General features: G+C 34.0%; 4 protein-coding genes across 11 annotated transcripts; 1 reads left to right on the forward strand and 3 right to left on the reverse strand.

Moving 5' to 3' along the window:
• Window positions 1-1,125: 1,125 nt before the first annotated feature.
• Window positions 1,126-5,725, reverse strand: LOC103502377 (DEAD-box ATP-dependent RNA helicase 20). Of its 8 annotated transcripts, none has more exons than XM_008466295.3 (10): window positions 5,501-5,724; window positions 4,821-5,392; window positions 4,550-4,729; window positions 4,276-4,437; window positions 4,038-4,192; window positions 3,674-3,766; window positions 3,475-3,560; window positions 3,151-3,377; window positions 1,713-1,940; window positions 1,126-1,636 (listed from the first exon to the last, which is right to left on the reverse strand). In XM_008466295.3, the coding sequence occupies exons 1-10, from the start codon at window positions 5,554-5,556 to the stop codon at window positions 1,527-1,529; spliced, it is 1,869 nt and encodes a 622-aa protein (XP_008464517.2). In that variant the 5' UTR covers window positions 5,557-5,724; the 3' UTR covers window positions 1,126-1,526. The 8 variants fall into 8 exon arrangements, 6 of the variants coding, with proteins under 6 accessions (XP_008464517.2, XP_008464518.2, XP_050937097.1 ...); XM_008466296.2 differs by lacking the exon at window positions 1,126-1,636 and adding an exon at window positions 2,078-2,158 and having other exon boundaries at window positions 1,791-1,940; window positions 5,501-5,725; XR_007818877.1 differs by lacking the exons at window positions 1,126-1,636; window positions 1,713-1,940 and adding exons at window positions 2,115-2,158; window positions 2,253-2,383 and having other exon boundaries at window positions 3,131-3,377; window positions 5,501-5,725.
• A 1,073-nt stretch (window positions 5,726-6,798) lies between these two features.
• On the forward strand, window positions 6,799-9,001 carry LOC103502375 (U-box domain-containing protein 33-like). The gene is made up of 4 exons (XM_008466293.3): window positions 6,799-7,294; window positions 7,893-8,011; window positions 8,333-8,451; window positions 8,536-9,001. Exons 1-4 carry the CDS (start codon window positions 7,030-7,032, stop codon window positions 8,750-8,752), a joined length of 720 nt encoding a protein of 239 aa, XP_008464515.2. The 5' UTR covers window positions 6,799-7,029; the 3' UTR covers window positions 8,753-9,001.
• On the reverse strand, window positions 8,177-11,819 carry LOC103502376 (L-type lectin-domain containing receptor kinase S.1). The gene is made up of 2 exons (XM_008466294.3): window positions 9,430-11,819; window positions 8,177-8,765 (listed from the first exon to the last, which is right to left on the reverse strand). The coding sequence occupies exon 1, from the start codon at window positions 11,547-11,549 to the stop codon at window positions 9,567-9,569; it is 1,983 nt and encodes a 660-aa protein (XP_008464516.1). The 5' UTR covers window positions 11,550-11,819; the 3' UTR covers window positions 8,177-8,765; window positions 9,430-9,566.
• Window positions 11,820-13,558: 1,739 nt separating this feature from the next.
• On the reverse strand, window positions 13,559-15,683 carry LOC103502374 (cytochrome P450 736A117-like). Its single transcript, XM_008466291.3, has 2 exons — window positions 14,628-15,683; window positions 13,559-14,279 (listed from the first exon to the last, which is right to left on the reverse strand). The coding sequence occupies exons 1-2, from the start codon at window positions 15,552-15,554 to the stop codon at window positions 13,677-13,679; spliced, it is 1,530 nt and encodes a 509-aa protein (XP_008464513.2). The 5' UTR covers window positions 15,555-15,683; the 3' UTR covers window positions 13,559-13,676.
• Between the last annotated feature and the right edge of the window lie 2,697 nt (window positions 15,684-18,380).

The raw sequence follows: 18,380 nt of genomic DNA on the forward strand, positions 1-18,380 counted from the left end.
AGTGGTAAACTAGGAATAGGTACATAGAGTTCAAATGATATGTTACATGTTGGGTGTCTATATTTAGTATGTGAGTGTAACATACCAAATTATGTTTTTGTTTTTAGGGATAATGATAGGATACCTAAATAGTGGGGTTAGGTGTTTATTTAATTTTGATAAAGAATATTTAATTTCACTTCTAAAATAAAAATTAATTTGATTTATTAAGAATTTATTTAGTAGGCAGATTGTTTTAATAAATGAATTTATAGCATGTTTAAGCCTAGCAATTTCTACTTGGAAACTAAAACAAGAAATTAATTCTCATTCATTGAATAATCACATTTCCCTTGAAAGAGATCTAAACTAAAATTTATTACTCTATGCTTAAATATACAAAATGTCAATATTAATCTATGAAGTTAAATATTTAATTTTTCATCTCACATATTGTAATAGTAATATAAAAAATTAAAATGCACGAATCATGACATTTGTCATGCATGTCTTTGACCATATGCTATTACCTTAAAAAATTAAATGAGTACAAATAATTGTAAAAATCATAAGGTCGAAGTAGCACAAACATAGACAATATGCATAGTACCTAAAACTTTTTCCATGATTAAAGTCATAAAAGTGCATTATGATAGTTCAGATTAAAACCCCTCAAATAGTCTTTCAATGATAGAACACTTTGAGATATATTTGGGATAAGAAATATACCATAGTTCATAAATATTTGGAATAAAAAATATATTTTAGTTCGAAAAGAAAATAATAAAAAATAATAAAAAAATTTGATGATATCAACTAATAAATATAATAGCAAATTGGAAGTATTAAATAGTGTTGAAGATTTTTAAATAGCATAAACTACATCAACCCATAAAAACAAAATTCTAATTCTTTCAAGGGCAAATTTGTAATTTAAATTAATCAATGTAATAGTTTCCGAACCATAACTTATGAAATATCCTTGGCTGAGTGAGTAATGAACAAGTCCGTGAAGAAACGAGAAATGTGAATCATCAAGCTCATCTATCCCCACCCACCCAACACCATTATCACTTGAATCAAACGTTACCTAAGCTTAATCAAAATCAAATCACGAACTTCAATTAACAACATCAACAACAATAATAAATCAAATCAAAGAAGTAAATGGATAATCACGTTCCTTTAGAGCCATAGCTTTCTTTCTTTCAACACTCCCAAGGAAATCACGACTATGCATTCGTTTATATCACATATAGTGTTCCATTGATACTAAATATCCAGGATTCAAATGTCAGTCATCATCACCTTCACCAACCCTGCAGGCTACAACCACCAAACCTAATCCTAACATCGTCAGCAATGTCACTGCCAGAATTCTGGTTTTATGTACAGATATACACCCACGTGTCCATTTTTCATGCCAAACAACACTTGGGTCTCTAATTCTATAAATAAGTAGACTATATTACTTAATAAAAATAGTCCACGTTTCTCAAAAAACATTACTTATCTAGCATATCCCTTCCCTTTTGAGTTGACCGGAACTAGCGAGGTCTTGTTGCCAAACCAAGAGGGATTGCATTTGATCCTGAAACCATTGTTCGATGACCAAACCCGCCTCTGTGTCCTTGGGGGCGAAATTTAGCACCAGAACCTAACACACAAGAAACAATAATGTTCAAATTGTAATCATCCACTTCTGACTTAGGATGGATTAGGAGAAAAGTTACCTCCAAAGCCACTAGATGAGGCTAAAGTAGACAACGCAGGGGTGACAATCTGCCCTGCTTCTCGCAGTATCTTTATAAGATCTCTGGCATGTTTCGCATTCTCGTGAGTAAAGAATGTGAATGCAGTTCCCTTAGCACCAGCACGACCCGTTCGCCCTATCCTGTGGACGTAGTCCTCGAGGCTTGATGGAAAATCATAGTTGATCACACATTTTATATCTTTCACATCTACAGAAAATATGGAAGTTAGATAAAATAAAATATGGGGGCATGGATAAAACTGCAGAAAACCTTATCCCTGCACTCTTAAGATCTGATAGACCAAAAGTATGATAACACATTCATTACTACATAAATGTGCCCACCTTAACTTTGCAGGGATAAGTAGCAGCTGTCACCACGACGACTTCCATACCAACAATGCATTAATGAATGAGTCAACCAGGCTGCAAAAACAACCAGCTCCTTAATTGTGGATGGGTACCGACTGAATACTTGGATAACTATAGAGGACCAAAATAAGTTAAATAACTATCTCACGCATCTCAATGAAATGATCTTTTTAAGTAACATCAAAGTCTCTGCTTCCTCGTTATCCTTTACCGACCCATTGGTACAGAGGATTTACAAATCTTTAATGTATAGTGAATAGGATTTCCCTCCCCTTTAACCTGGAAAAGAACATCATTGATAAACCTCAAAATAGCATCATCTTTGCGTTCATATGACATTCATGCCATGACTTGATAATGTACTAGCAGCCAGTAAGAAAAGGGGGTGGCTCTATTTCTTTTAAACCAAACCTTCTTCCTTCACCATACGACACCACCACTACCCCAGAGGATGCAAAAAGAAAAGCCCAAAAGACGTAGCATGTAAACTAAACCTATGTCACAGTGGGGGGAATCAAAAGGATCTCATTAGTCCAAAGAAAGAAACCAAAAGCATATGCAGTTTCAAATGGGAGACGACACCAAGCAGTCTCACATTAACAATCATCATGCTGCACATTGCACGACAGAACTTTTCTCTGAACCCAAGCCACAAATTATATTCAGGAACTGGAAAGCAGCTGGCCGACTCATTAGAATTTGAAAATGAACACGCAAGGCCTCGTTTGATAAACATTTTGTTTTTGGTTCTTAAGAAGTAAGCTTCTAAACATAACTTCCATTTATGAGTTTCTATATTTTGCTATCCATTTTCTACCAATGTTTTCAAAACCAAGTCAAATTTTGAAGATTTTTTTTTTTAAATCTTGTTTTTGTTTTTGGAAGTTTACAAAGAAATCAAATGTATGTATTTTACGAAAGATGAAAACAACACCAAGAAAATTGGAGAATCAAGCATAAACTTCAAAAATAGAAAACTAAAACGAATTTGTTATCAAACAGGGCCTAGATTAAAACCTAAAACACCTGACATGTAGTAATCCTACCAAGCCCTCTTGCAGCCACATCCGTGGCTGTCATTATTGGGTTTCTCCCACTTTTAAATTCGGACAAAACCAAGTCCCTTTCAGCCTGCTTTTTGTCACCGTGAATGGATAGAGCTGGCCATCCATCCATTCTCAATTGCCTCGTTACTTTATCACAGCCCTTTTTTGTTTCCACAAAAATCAGAATACGACTACCATCCATCACTTCTACGAGCAATTTTATTAACCTGCATGAAAAAAATATGCTAAATGTAAAAATAGGAAGAGAATCTCCCTGGTTGTGTGTTCACATGTTTTGTAGAATAACACAAACTTTTAACAAACCTTCTATATTTCTCAGCCTCTGGCAAAACTTCAACAACTTGGTTTATGGACTGGTTAGCTTTAAGATCTGATGAACCAATAATCACCTGATATATCACATCACAGCATTTAATTGTCATTATCTGTTTCTATAACATTAACAACAACAGAGGATATGGAAGCAGAGTGATAATTGACACAAAGGGATTTTCAATATAACCTTATATGCATTACGTAAAAATTGTCTAGCCAATTTCTCAACCTCCCTTGGCCATGTGGCACTCCAATATAATGTCTGCCTATCAGGTCGGATCTGTAAAGAGAAAAATGCTCTTAGACAGAGTTGATAATCGAGTACTACATGATAATAAACAGGATCTTCTTTTAAAGAGCTCTTAAAAGAACGTTTTTTAATTCCACATTCAGAATAATTTGAGAACTGATCACTGCATCACAATAAATGGAAAATTTTCCACAAGCACCATCGAAACTGTAAAGTTTGTCAAGCGCTCCCAACTAGAGCCGTAAATAACAGTAATTGTAAGTCTTCATATAGTGAAGGAAGTGGGGGTGGAATATCATACTTGGCTAACGATTGTCCTTATTTGAGGCTCAAATCCCATGTCCAGCATTCTATCTGCTTCATCTAAAACAAGGTAAGTCACTCGCCGCAAGTTCGTGTGGCCAGCTTCCAGCATATCTATGAGCCGACCAGGTGTAGCAATAACAATCTCAACACCTGAGAGAGACAATGAAGTTGCTAAATTACTGCAAGTAACAAACAACAAACAGAGTAAAAAACAGTTCATTCAACACAATTACCATTTTTGAGATCACGAATTTGAGGCCCTTTCGGTGCCCCACCATAAACGCAAGTACTTCTAATATTAGCACGCAGTCCGAATTTAGTAGCCTCTTGCTGAATTTGAACAGCTAATTCTCTGGTGGGTGCTAACACCAACACGATGGGACCTTCACCATGCGCTGGATGAATGTAGATGGAGAACAAATTATCACAACGTTAATGGTCGAAAGAAGAGTGGCAAAAAAAAAAAAAAAGAAATTTAAGGTTGAAAATCTGTAATATAACACTGACATAAACGAGGCTGGGCACTAATGTGTATTAACGCTGGAAGTAGATAGGCAAGAGTCTTCCCAGAGCCAGTTTCGGCAATGCCAATCAAATCTCTTCCTTTTAAGGCCATCGGCCATCCTTGAGCCTGAATTGGAGTTGGCTCAACAAATCCCAATTTCGCAATTACATCAAGGCAGTAAGCTAACAAACGAAATAAAGAAACAATCAACAAGTTTCTTGAACACTGGAGCATAATACAATCTCATTCAATTCAATGGAATACGTAAAATACCAGGAAAATTCGCCTCCTGAAAACTCCTAATCGGTTTCGGGACATCGTATCCTTCCACCCTAATATCACGTCTCTCTCTATAAATCTTAACCTCAGACTCCGTCATTACACGCACAGAAGGACACTCGGTGTAGAAATTCTTTTCAAAAGGGACCAAATTGCCAAAATTCTGACTCGGAAGGACAATGTTATCCAAATCCCCTCTTGAGGAACCAGCACCACCTCGTCCACCCCCTCTTCCACCACCACGGCCGTCAAATCCCGTCCCTCCACCACGTCCACCTCCAAAACCAATATTCCCACCAGTTCTTCTCCCACCCCTCTCCGAATCAAACATCCTCCTACCACCACCGCTGCTACTGAAACCACCACCACCACCGCGGCCAATATTAAACGGTCCTGCAGGAGGCTGAAATCGAGGGAGACCATTGACGCCTCCAGCATTAGCTAAAGCACCTCCACCACCTCTTTCACGGCCATAATATGGAGCTGGAGGAGGTTGGTAGCCTTTGTACAAGGATTCACGCCCTGCTATTGACGGTGGCGCAGCAGGCTGAAAACCCACTAGGTCACTGGGGATTTAAAATCAAAAAACACCCAGAAAAATGGAGAGAGATCAGAAGCACCATAGAGAAATCAAGAAGAAAAAAAAAGAGAGAGATTCAAAATAGGAATATTACCTTCGACGGTCGCGGTAGGAATTGGGATCGGCGTATCTATGGTCATAAGGATTCATGACTGGGAAATACGTTATGGGATTTGGAAAGTAGAAGAAACGGAGTACACTGCTTCAATGGTGGAATTGAAAAGGGAAGATACCTGACCGGTGGTCGCCTTCAGAGTTCCTCACTATTCCGGTTCGAGTTATTCAAGATTCGCGCGACGAAGAAGAAGGGTTCATGTTTAGAGATGAGAACAAAAGATAAATGAAATTATTCGGTCGGTGCCAATGATGATGGGCTTCAAGGCCCGATATGAATGGGTCGCTGGCTCAAGGTTCGAATTCAATGATATCCAAAATTTAGGCCCATTTGTCAGATGGAATATGAAAAAAAAATGAAAATGGAATAGGTGCAAAATGGAGCAATTATATTCAAAATAATTAAGTATATAACAACATTTTTAAAAAATTACAAATATAGCAAAATTTGTCAAAATCTATCAATGATATGAGTCTATCATCGATAGACCATGTAGCAAATGTTGGTCTATCACCGATAGATTTTGCTATATTTACAATTTTTTTAAAAATGTTGCTACATATTTAATAATTATTCTAACAATTGTTATCCATTCTAATTACCCAATATAGTGAAATTTATCGAATTCTATCGCTAATAGATTATATTGCAAATATATTTTACTATATTTATAATTTTTTAAAAATTTTGTAATATACTTAATTATTATTTCTAAGATTTCATTCTAATTACCCATTTGAAAATTTAAGAACTAATTTGTATTTAAATAGAGGGAAGGATTGAAGTTTTTAGATGAGGCTTATCTTTGTATTATGAAGAAAAGTGAAGAGAAGTTGGAAAAGACTTTGCAAACTTTTGGAAGAATCATTATTGGCAGCATGTGCCACCCCTACAATCATATATATTCTATATTGGCCCCATGATAAGGATGGAATGTTAGAACGATCAATTGTTTTAAGTTATTTTGATAGGTACCTACTTTTAAATTCTTGCTCCCAACCTTTCGTTCTTCTACATTATTATATCGAAAGATTATTTTAATACTTTTTTTTGTTATAATAGTATGTGTTTGGAGTACTGACTGTTTTCATTAAGATTTTAAATGTAAGAAAACAAAATCGATTAAAAGATAACGGTAGGTATGTTGAAGATATTCGTCAAATTTTTCACTTTGAGAGAAGCAAAGTCAAAAGAATTTCTTTGGTTTTTTCACCTCCTTTGTTTGACTTAACCAAAGACACGCACAACAACGAAGGAAGAAGAAAGAAAAAGAAAAGCAAATGTTGACATAACAATGTCTATGGCAGCAGGCCCATGATAACAAAAGAGAATCTATCCATCCTCTCTTTTTTTCTCTCTTTTCCTTTGTGGTTATGAAAGCAAGAATGTCTTTTCCTTTCTATACTTCCAACCCACTAAAAACACATTCTTGTCATTTTCGTTCTCATATCAACTCTCATTGTTCTTCGTGACCAAAAGAGAGAGAGAGAGAGTGAGAGAGCTAAGAAATGGAAGAAGAGTTTCAAGGGAGAGCAACAGAGTTACAACTGCAATGCTACAGTGCAAGGATTATGTCCCCAGAAATCGTCGAGATTGGAGACGAAAGTAAGACGATTATCAGTAGCAGAGACGGCGGTGCAACCGATGTTTACGTTGCCGTCGGTAAAGATGATATAGATGTGCTTAAATGGGCCCTTGATCATGCTGTCTCACCCGGTTGTTGTGTCTTTCTTCTCCATGTTTTCCCTCCACTCACCTACATCCCCACACCAGGTACATCAAGACTTCTACTTTCTTTCCCTTTCTTTCCATCTTCTAAGTTGTTTTTCTCGCCTAATCTAACGGTTAAGAAATCAACAATTAGAGATAAACGTAAATAACATAGAATCGACACAGAGATTTACATGATTCATTCACCATTCTAGCTATGTCCAAGGGCAGAGAGAATTTATATGGTGCATTCTTTAAATTCTAGGCCTAAAATCATAAATAACATAATTACGGCATTTCATCACGACCGGTAAAGGATGTTTGATGCACATGGGTCATAGGGTAATGTATATATTATATTCCTTTTTACTCTTTTGATGATTTGTGTTCCTTTTAAGAAGTCAAACTCAAGAATAGATTGTAAGGTAAATTCTTCTTTAGATGACAGAAGAAAACTAAACTAGAAAATCTGCTGCCAGTGATCCTCTCTTCATGTGATGGAACAGAAGATTAAGTTTATGCAAGGGAAAATTTCTTTAAACACACAAGAAAAATATACGATCAAGAGAATATTAGCATAGTCATGGGGATGAAATTTATCTATGTTCATGAATAATTGTAAATTGCAGCATTTTTACCTGCAAATTCATTTTGATTTCAGTTGGAAGATTAGCAAGAAGCCAATTGAGCCAAGAACAATTGAGAGTGTATATCAATGAAGAAAACAACAGAAGGAGAAATCTACTGCAAAAATACATCCGCTTATGCACTGATGCCAAGGTGAGACACTAAACACAACACAAACACAGTGGTGACATGTCGTTTCTTTTAAAGTTTAGGACACGGTCATGGTCACGACAATGACACATCTATTGAAAGATATTATTTTTATAACGTTGAAAATTTAAAGTAGTTTGATGTATTTCACAACCAAATTCAAAGTAGTTTATTCAAGAAGATTCTATGCATGTCTAACACATGTTACACTAAAAATATCGGAGCGTCCATGTGTTAACATAAATACATCAGCCGACTAGATTGTTCCATACTTTAAAACATGTCGAAACCTTAACCTTTGTGTTTGAAATCCGGATGTCTCAGGTGACAGTGGACACATTGCTTCTGGAGGGCAACACGACAGCCAAAGCAATCCTTCAACTAATTCCAGTGCTCAATATCACCAATTTGGTCATAGGGACCAAAAAGCCACTTTCCACAAAGTTTGGAGCTTTCATTTTTTTCAATCCATTTTTGGGGGTTTATTTTCTTCAAATACCCATCTGATTAGTGCAATTTCTTGATAGGCTACTGGGAAAAAGAATGACAAAAGGAGAGTTTGTGAAAAAGAATGCACCAGAATATTGCGAGGTTACCATTGTTTATGAAGGGAAGAAAGTGAACGAGTGTCAACAGGAAATGGGGTTGCTTCCTTCTTCTAAAGTTTCTGATTTTCGACAGCGGCGGTCCGGGAAGAACTTGTTTGAGTGTGTTTGCTTGTCAAGCAAGTCGAGTTGCGATTAACAGGTTGTAGGTCCTGTTAAGGCAATGAAGAACACAACAAAGAAGAGGATCACCACCAATTTTACTTTAATTTTTGGCTTTGTTTGTATAAATCAATTGACATTGTGATGAAGAAGGCTAAAAAGAATCCCAAATGAGCTAGCTTTAAGTGCAAGATCCCTGTATAATTTATTACTCCCATACCAATCCCCCCTTCTCCTTTCGACAGAAATTTTTTAGTAAAAAGGAATCTGCCTCGTTACAAACTAATTGCTTTTCATATAGGGAACAAACTTTCTTATCTAAAGAAGAAAGAACTAAAGAATAAAGAACAAAGAAACAGCAGAGCAAAGTCACAAGGTCAATAGAACTTAACAAAGGTTACACCACCAAGCCCCTGAGTAGCGGAAAAGGTTGGATCTCATATCTTCTTCTGTGCCGCTTTAGCCATCTTTTCATCGAGATTGCTTTAAGACGACAAAGACTGAAGAAGAAGATTATGAAATGTAATTCCATACTCAAAATGTACAGAGAAAGAACATGAAATGTATTTTAGAGGAAGGCCTAACTTCAAAGGTACGAATGGTATCTCTTATACAAACTCGTTCTAACACAAAGCGAGGGGATCAAAACAGGAAGATCGGCTGTCGAAGACGATGAAAGTGTCTATACATGAAGGAAGGCTTTTGAGCACTTACAAAATCAATTCATAAGCTTCAGAATTTGTCTCTTTGGCATCAATATCAAAATCTTTCCTTTTGTAGAAATAGTAAAATCTTCCATCTCCTGACCTTTCTTTGCAAAGATTCAATAGAGACGGCTTCATTATATGTAATCACATATCAACATCTTGAGTGTCGTCAACCATGCCACTGGCCAATCCCGATAAAAGCTCAACCGACTCCTCTGATGGTTGTTCTCCGATCAAAACTGCCACCACCTCTCTCATTGTGGGCCGGCGTTCAGGGTTCGGATGACAACAAGCTAAACCAAGCTTCAACATCAATTCAATCTCTTCAACCTCATACTCCTCTCTGATTCTCGAGTCCGCCGCCGCAATCAACCGGCCGGCAGAGTAAAGATCTCTCACCCAATCAATGAGCACCATTTCTTCTTCCTCCGCCGCCAACTCAATCGGCCGTCGCCCACACACAACTTCAAGAACCACAACCCCAAAACTATAAACATCGCTAGCCGCTGTTGGAGTAGCCACCGTCGCAATCTCCGGCGCCAAATACCCCAAAGTCCCAACAACTCGAGTGGTGTTCGGAGTTTCGCCGTGTTGGTATAACTTCGCCAGCCCAAAATCGCCGACTCTGCCTCTCATTTCTGAATCTAACAACACGTTGCTCGATTTTATGTCTCTGTGAATCACCACCTGATCCCAACCATGATGGAGATAGTTCAAACCTTCTGCAACGTCGGCGAGTACACGGCGGCGCTGCTTCCAGCTGAGTAGCGTTGTGGGTTTGTCAAATATCCACCGGTTAAGACTTCCATTCGGCATATAATCATAAACCAACATTAATTCATTTTTTTTTCGGCACCATCCTCGCATTTGAACTAGATTCTTATGTTGAAGCCTACCCATACTTGAGATTTCTGCCATGAATTCCTTTAACCCCTGTTTTGAATCGTGATTTACACATTTAACGGCGATTTCCGTGTGGTTTGGTAAAGTTCCTTTGAATACCTTTCCAAATCCGCCGTATCCCAACAGATTTTCATCGGAAAATTTATCAGTAGCTTGTGAAAGCTCCTCGTTGGAGAATCTATGAGGCCAATATTCAAGTTCCCAGTCCTCAATTTCATCATCTTCTTCTTTTGCTCTGTTCTTTCGCCAGTACCAAAAAAACCCAAATCCAGAAACTATGATCACAAACAGAACACAGCCAATTACAATACCGGCAACAGATCCTGGCGACAAAGGAGATGGTGGTGATTCTCTCATAAACACGGGGAAATTTGTGGTGTTAATGTCTCTAGCAACCCCAGTGTCACTAAAACTCCAAGCTAAAATCCTTTGCGCCTCAACCCATTTTGTCTTCGATGCTGAAAATCCCACAAACATTTCAGTCGATACATAATTCGCAATCAAAGGATCTCTAAAACTCAAAGTGGGTATCGAAGGACGAGGAATTCCAATTGGAGCAATTGTGACATTAATTTCGAAATTTGCCCCATCGAATTCGATCCAAGCGCGAAGGTTTTGCCCATTTCTCATCTGAATCGGAATAAATTGCCCATTAGAATCAAAATACCCAGCGCCGTGTATTTTACTCGACAACACACTGTTCAAATCGATTCCGATGTGACTATCATCTGGGTCGTTGAACTCTGTGTTTCGGCCGGTGTCGAATTCGACGGCGAGAAGTGGAGCAACCACGTGGGTTGTGGAATTAGTGAAGAGACCGAAGTATTGGCCGGCGATGACGCCGGGAGGGGAAGTAGAATTGGAAAGAACGAAGGCCAAACCGAAGCCTGGACTAGTAGCGACTTCCAGCAAGATCGAAAACACAAATGAAGTTGAAAAAGAAGAAATTGTTGAGGAATTCGAAGTGGGTTTCATAATTAGCTTCGTGTGGTAGAAAACTCGACCGATTGAATTTTGGTTTGAGTCGTTGTTGAGGCGGATTACAGGGGAATCGAATCTGGCGTCGCTAATGAGAATGAAATCAGTGCCATTTGATTCGTTTGAGAAAGAATTGAAGAGGAAATCGACTGCATAAGAAGAAAAAAAGAAGAGGAAGAAGATACAAAGCTGAAGTAACTGTAACAGAGGTCGGCGTTGATGCCGTGGTTCCATATCAGCAACCATCGCCGGCGATGTGAAATCTCAGCAGAATAGGGGGTTGATGGGGGGATTAGTAAAGATAATGGAAGATTAGGAGGTGGAGAAAAGGTTGATCATAATGTGAAGTGATCTTTTTAGAAGACGCGGTTTGTTGATTTTCTCGGCGTTGAATTGTATCGCCGCCGCAAGAAGCTTTTATTATCTTGTTCTGTTTTCTAAGTCTTAATAAGTTCGATATGGCAAAACAGATAAACTTTTTATTTTATTATGTCAAAATCAATTTAATTAGTCTTTGCTTAGAGGTTTTTTTCTTATAAATAGTTTGTATTTTTTTATTACTTTTGAAAAACATATTTAATAATAGAGTTTTTTTCTTTTCTCGAAAAATAGAAGAATGGAAAAGACTATTTAATAAAGGGTTTTTCAAAATAAAATAAAAATTCGAAAAAATATTTATATTCTATATAACAAAACTATTAAAAAATTCTAATTGTGTAACAATTAAATAATAAAATTAAAAAAATAAATCAATAGCTAAATTTATACAATCAAATCTAAACGATTTTAGAATTTTAAAACGGTTAGTGTAAATATTTTAAATATTTTAGAAAAGGCACCTTATTTTATATTATAGTATATAATATTAGAATTGTAAAAAAGGTTAAATTTAACAAAATATTTACAAAGTATAGAAAAATTTCAGATTAATATTACAAATTTCAGTAATATGCTTCTATCGTTAATTTTAATGGACAATAATAAAAATTTATCAATTTCTATCTTTAATAGACTAAAAAAAATACTATATATTTTTTAAATATTTTAGTTTATTTTACTATATTTAAAAATACTCTAATATAATATATGATACAACATATATTTTAATTTAAAAAAAAAAAGAAATGAATTTATAAAAAGAAATATTATATTTGTTATTTTTCTTTTATTTATTTTCATTATAATTATGCATTTAAAATTTTTAAATTCATTAAACTTTTGGATACTTAGTAAAAGCATAAACTCATCCTATCACAAATACAATTATCAAAAACAAAAGTCTAGAATGTCTATAAAAGAGAAAAAAACTAATAAGAAAGCAATAATTACAATGATTGGAATATTAATTTAGAAAAAAAAAATGAAATGATTTGAGAATAATTAAGAAACTTTTTATATTATATTTTAAAGAGATTCACATATTTTCTATATATATAAAGAAATAAATACTATTTCAATTATTGGAATTTGCATGATGGGATTTACTCTCTCCTCTCATCCTCCATACATTAAATTGACAATGGTGTGTGAAGATAGAAAAGAGATTGATTAGATTTCAAGTTGGTGTCTATTATTCAAAGTTTGTTTGTCCTCTATGCTTTTATGTTTTATAAAAGTTCTCATATGGAAACCAAGGGGAAGAGAAATAAATTTAATGACAATCAATAAATACAACTTAATTAAATAAGTTTGACTTTTAACGTAAAATCGTATACGTTTTGTTTATCTTTTTTACTCTAATCGAAGGTAAGAAAATTGGAACTATAGATCTCGTTAACTACTAACACACTTGTATGTCAATTGAATCATGTTCATCTTGATTTAAAAGTTAAAAGTAACCAAAATAACATAAAAAAAAATGGTTACAAATTTGATCTATATAGCTTAGAGAAATTTAGAATTTATTCTCTATAATTTTAAAACTTGGAATTCATTCCTATAGTCTAGGGATGAGTATGATAGACCAAAAAGAGTTGACTAACAAAAAACAACTAAATCGAAGGTGGTAGGTGGAGATAGAGAGCTTGAGAAAAATCCAAACCGAAAACATTTTTTAAAAATTTCAAAGGCTTTAAATAGACATGAATCTACTACTTTTTCGTGGTCTGGTTGGTTTGAACATTTACTAAATAGTAGTCGGTTTGGTTGAAAAACTAACTTCAACTAATCGTTGCTCACTCTAGTTTGATAAATAACTCATAAATAGTTGGTTTAATGTAATAACATTCTCATAAATAAATAATCACTGCGGAAGATTTTTACCCAAATATAAATACAAATTTAATTATAAACTATAGAGAAATACATTATTAACTTTCTCTAAACCATAAAACAAAACTTAGTATTGAACTAAAATTTTAGATTTGTGTTCCTCTAACAAGGAACTGCTGTGGCCACAAGTGGAATCTTTCTATGAATGGTTAACCCAGAGGCTCCACTCATGTCCAAATCCTCACCGTTAGGCAAAATCCACTCGAACTTATGCACTAAATTTGCTAAAGCTATCTCCATAACCATAGTTGCAAACGCAATTCCAGGACATCCTCTTCTTCCTGCACCAAATGGGATCAACTCAAAATCTTGACCCTTGAAATCTATTGAACTGTTCAAGAATCTTTCTGGTTGAAATTTCTCTGCTTCTTCCCATACTTTTGGGTCTCTCCCGATTGTCCATGCATTGATCATAACTCGAGTTCCAGGTTTAATATCGTACCCTCTTAGTTTTACAGGTTTGATTGATTCTCTTGGGACGAGAAGAGGGATGGGTGTGTGTAGTCGTAATGTTTCTTTGATTATTGCCTTAAGATATACCATTTTGTCTATATCATCCTCATTTATATAGCTTCCTTTGTGTTCACCTTTTATTTCTCCGATTTCATTCTTCAGTTTCTTCATTACTTCTGGGTGTTTCAATAATTCTGACATTGCCCATTCCAATACCGTGTAAGCTGTGTCTGTCCCTGCTGCAAACATGTCCTGTAACCATAATCTCAAGGTTATCAAATAAAGAAGTTTGTCTATTTGAGCTTAATGAGTTACTCTAAACTACCAAAAGTGACAAAGCGAAAAGTAGGATTCATATAAAGAAGTCAAACAAAAAACCTGGAAAACATACCAATCCTCGAGTTTGGTTTCACTGTTTAGTATAAAAATTGAAAGTTTTTGTTCGTATTGGGATAACTTTTAATTGGAAAAACCAATCAAAGCTAAACCGAATTGATGGTATATATATATACATACACAACGTTTTCGGTTTTCAAAATGGTTACTAAATGTGTCATGACAAAAGTTAAATGGGTACAAAGGAAAGAGACATTTTCTTACCAAGATTAGAGCTTTGATGTTCTTCATCTCAAGGGGGAAACCAATGGAGTTTTCTCTTTGTATCCAAAGCAAAACATCAACCAAATCCTTTTGCTCATCAAAATTCTTCATGTCAGCTCTGTTTTCTGGATTCATATGATCTTCAATCACTCTGTCAAAGAACTTATCCAACTCTTTCGCTACTCCGTTTGCTTTACCATCCAACCCAGAAATCCAATCGATCCAACCCAACCAAGGAATGAAATCTCGTACACTAAAACTTCCCAATAATTTCGAAAATTCCTTTAACAAACCCATGAACTTCACTCCATCTTCTCCCACTCTGTATTTTCTCCCTAAAGCCACTCTGCAGACCACATCGTTCGTCAATCCAGAGAAAATCTCAGTCAAATTCACCCCAACTGGGTTCTGCTCAATCTTCTCAATCATCAATTTAACCTCTTCTTCTCTTACATGACGAAAGGATTGAACCCTTTTGTTGCTCAACAGATGAAGAACGCAAATGCTTTTCATCTGTCGCCAGTACTCACCATAAGGGGAAGCGGCGACGTCTCTGGAGCTGTAGAGCAGTTTGTCGCTGATGCTTGATTTGGGTCTGTTTGCAAAGACGAGATCGTGGGTTTTCATGATATCGCGAGCAAGATCGGAGGCAGAAACGACGAGTGTGGGAACAGAGCCGAGGCGGAGGAGAAACAGAGGACCATGAAGACGAGCGTAGTTTTGGAGAGTGAGATGGGGAAGGGAGCCGAGATTGAGAAGATGGCCGAAGATCGGAAGCTTTGGTGGAGATGGAGGTGAAGATTGTGGAGAGGAGCGAAGGCATTTTTGGAGAAGGAAGATGAGGAGGAGAATGAAAGTAGTGAAGGAAATTGAATAAAGTGACAGTTGAAGATGAGAAGGAAGAAGAAGAGGAAGCAAAGTGTTCATATCTCCTTTGGTTTTTTTCTTGATCAATGTTATTTGGCATTTTGGTTATGCAAAGACTTGCATGTATTTATAGCATTGTAATAGTTTTTCCCATCACAAATTTTTACTACAACCTTATATCTTTTGGTGATCAAATCTCAACCTCTAATTATGTTGTAGGGGTATTATTTTGATATGTGTGGACGTTTTTTTTAGGGAAATTACATTGACAAGAAAATTGAAAAAGAAAAATCTATAACGTCTTTTTTTTTTTTTTGCATACTGTAGATATGACTAGTAAAATTAGATATATAAGACGACTATCAAAATGACTATAAGAGGACTATTCACTCTTAAAATTGCTATTTTTGCAATTTAATAAATGCAGTGAAATGAATTCTATTATCGTAATTTTTCTTTTTGCTATTTTTGTAAACGTCACTTTTTTAATTGATAGTACAAATATGGGGTGAGTATTTACGTGGGTTTAATAATTTGAGTTTGAAAAATTTTATTTGACTTTAAAAATGGATACAATTATTAGGTTTTTCTCCTAATAACTATTTCAAAAAGAAAAAGAATTGAAGCTATTTATAAAATATAACGAAAGACTTAAATAAGTTAGAGAGATTTTATGGATTTTGCTTAATAATTTCTAATATTTTCCTATTTTTAAAATGTTTTCTTTTTTAAATTAAGTATTGTTTATCTCAATTTCTTAACAAGTTTGTATTTTTAATTAAGTATTTGAATTCTTGAACAAATTGAAAAGATGAATTTAATTTTTAAACTATTTTTTAGTTTTCAAATTTTAATTTAATTTTTTAAAATATTGGTATATCGTCGATAACAAAACATTTAGAGATAGAGTTAATGTATATGCTAAATTTTGAAAAACAAAAACAACGTAATTATTTGATTTTAGGAAAAAACTTTCTAACTTTCTTAAGATCGACGTTGGTAAAAAGTCTATAATAATGTACAAATTTTAGAGGTAGAAAAAGTATTTATAGGTTTTATTAAAAAAAAAAAGAATCAAATTGTTATCGAACAAGATTTCAATCACCCGTAAACATAAACATTCATCGAGAATATTCGATACTTCAACTATAAAGAAATCTAAGTCATATAAAGATGGATGTCAATATTAATATTTCTCTTTCCAAGTTGAACTATGGGATTTGAATGGTAGATTAATAACATTATTATATATTTATAGCTTAGTCTTTCTAATGATATTGTCAATTTGAATCTTAATATATATTATAAATATAGATTTGGTATATCAAGTTTATACTAATTTTTAATTCAATGAGACTTTTAAGTAAAGGAGCTGTATTTATATAGGAAAATTACAAAATATTATAAACATCTAAATGATTTTTTTGTAACGATAAGATGACAAATAAAGGACAACTAATATTAAATACTCTTCCTTACCCATCAAAATAAAAATAATAAAAAAAATATTACTAGAAAACTCTTTTCCCCGAAAAAAAATAAATTGTTTGAGATATGGATGAAAATAAAAATATATCGTAGTTTTAATTCTATGAAAATATCGATTTTCATGAATTTATAAAATGTGAATAAAGAAATGTAAAAATTTAATTTAATTTGGTGAATGAACGGTTTATTATTTTTCAAATAAGTATACATTATTTATATTATTTACATTAAAGCATTTTACCTTGATTCACTTCTAGATATCGAATTTATAGAAACATAAGAATATCAAATATTATAATATTATAAAAAAAATTTAATGTAATTTTTTTGATATTTAAATAAAAATAAAAACCATCTCTTTATTTTAAGTAGTTAAATGATTGTCGTTTACTAAATTAACTCTAGCCTATTTTAAGACGGTCTGGTCAAAAAATCGATTACGACCGACCAATATTCATCTAACGGTCTTATTATTTTTAAAAGATATAGAAATGTATCTCGTTAATAAAGCCACGACGGTCTTTTTCTAATAAAAATTCAACTAAACCATATAACAAAATTATTGTACCATGAAAAACACTTTCATACATAATGCAAAACAACAATAGCAAAAAACCAAAGAGGAAGGGGACAATTTGGGGAAAAGTAATCTCAAATTTCCCTTTTTGACTTTGTTCTAAATTAGTTTATTGAAATAAAATCTACTAATTTCCCATTTCCAAATTAAAATGCTTAATCTTTGTCTCATTAGCATTGCTAGAACAAATTGTCTTCTCAAAATAAAAATAAAAATACAAATTATCAACTATTTATACTTAATTATCTAACATTTCTCCAACATAAAAAGAGTTATATATATATCCTATTTTGTTCTCTAATTTTTCCTCTTTTTTTGGTAATTAATTATAATATTGTCCTAACATATTATATTAGATAGCTTCGACAAACCGTTGCTTAAAAAAAGAAAAGAGAAATCCAACCTAACTCAATCCGAAAATATACAAAGTACAAAATAATTATAATAAGGTAGATGGTATATGCATCAATGAAATAATATTGTCAACTTTCCTCGATGATGATGGTAATAATAATAATAATTTTATATTTATTAGGCGTAATATTTTCCTCAATTTTAGTGTTTGTATATACTTTCATATGTTTAATTTAAGTTTTAAAATTTAGTCCCTCAATTACTTGAAATTAATTAAAGAATGTGAAAATGTTAATGGGTGAAATAAATAATTTAGAGAAAAACCAAAATAAATTAGAGGTAGGGAGTAATTTTAGAAGTTCAAAAAAAAAAAAAAATATAAATTAGATGTTTGAAAGTACAGATTTGTTTAAATATGAACCAACTTCGAATAGTCTTTCCATTTTTTCTTATAAAAAGTCTTTCTG

Source organism: Cucumis melo, chromosome 2 (genome assembly GCF_025177605.1).
Source record: "Cucumis melo cultivar AY chromosome 2, USDA_Cmelo_AY_1.0, whole genome shotgun sequence".
Classification (NCBI taxonomy): domain Eukaryota; kingdom Viridiplantae; phylum Streptophyta; class Magnoliopsida; order Cucurbitales; family Cucurbitaceae; genus Cucumis; species Cucumis melo.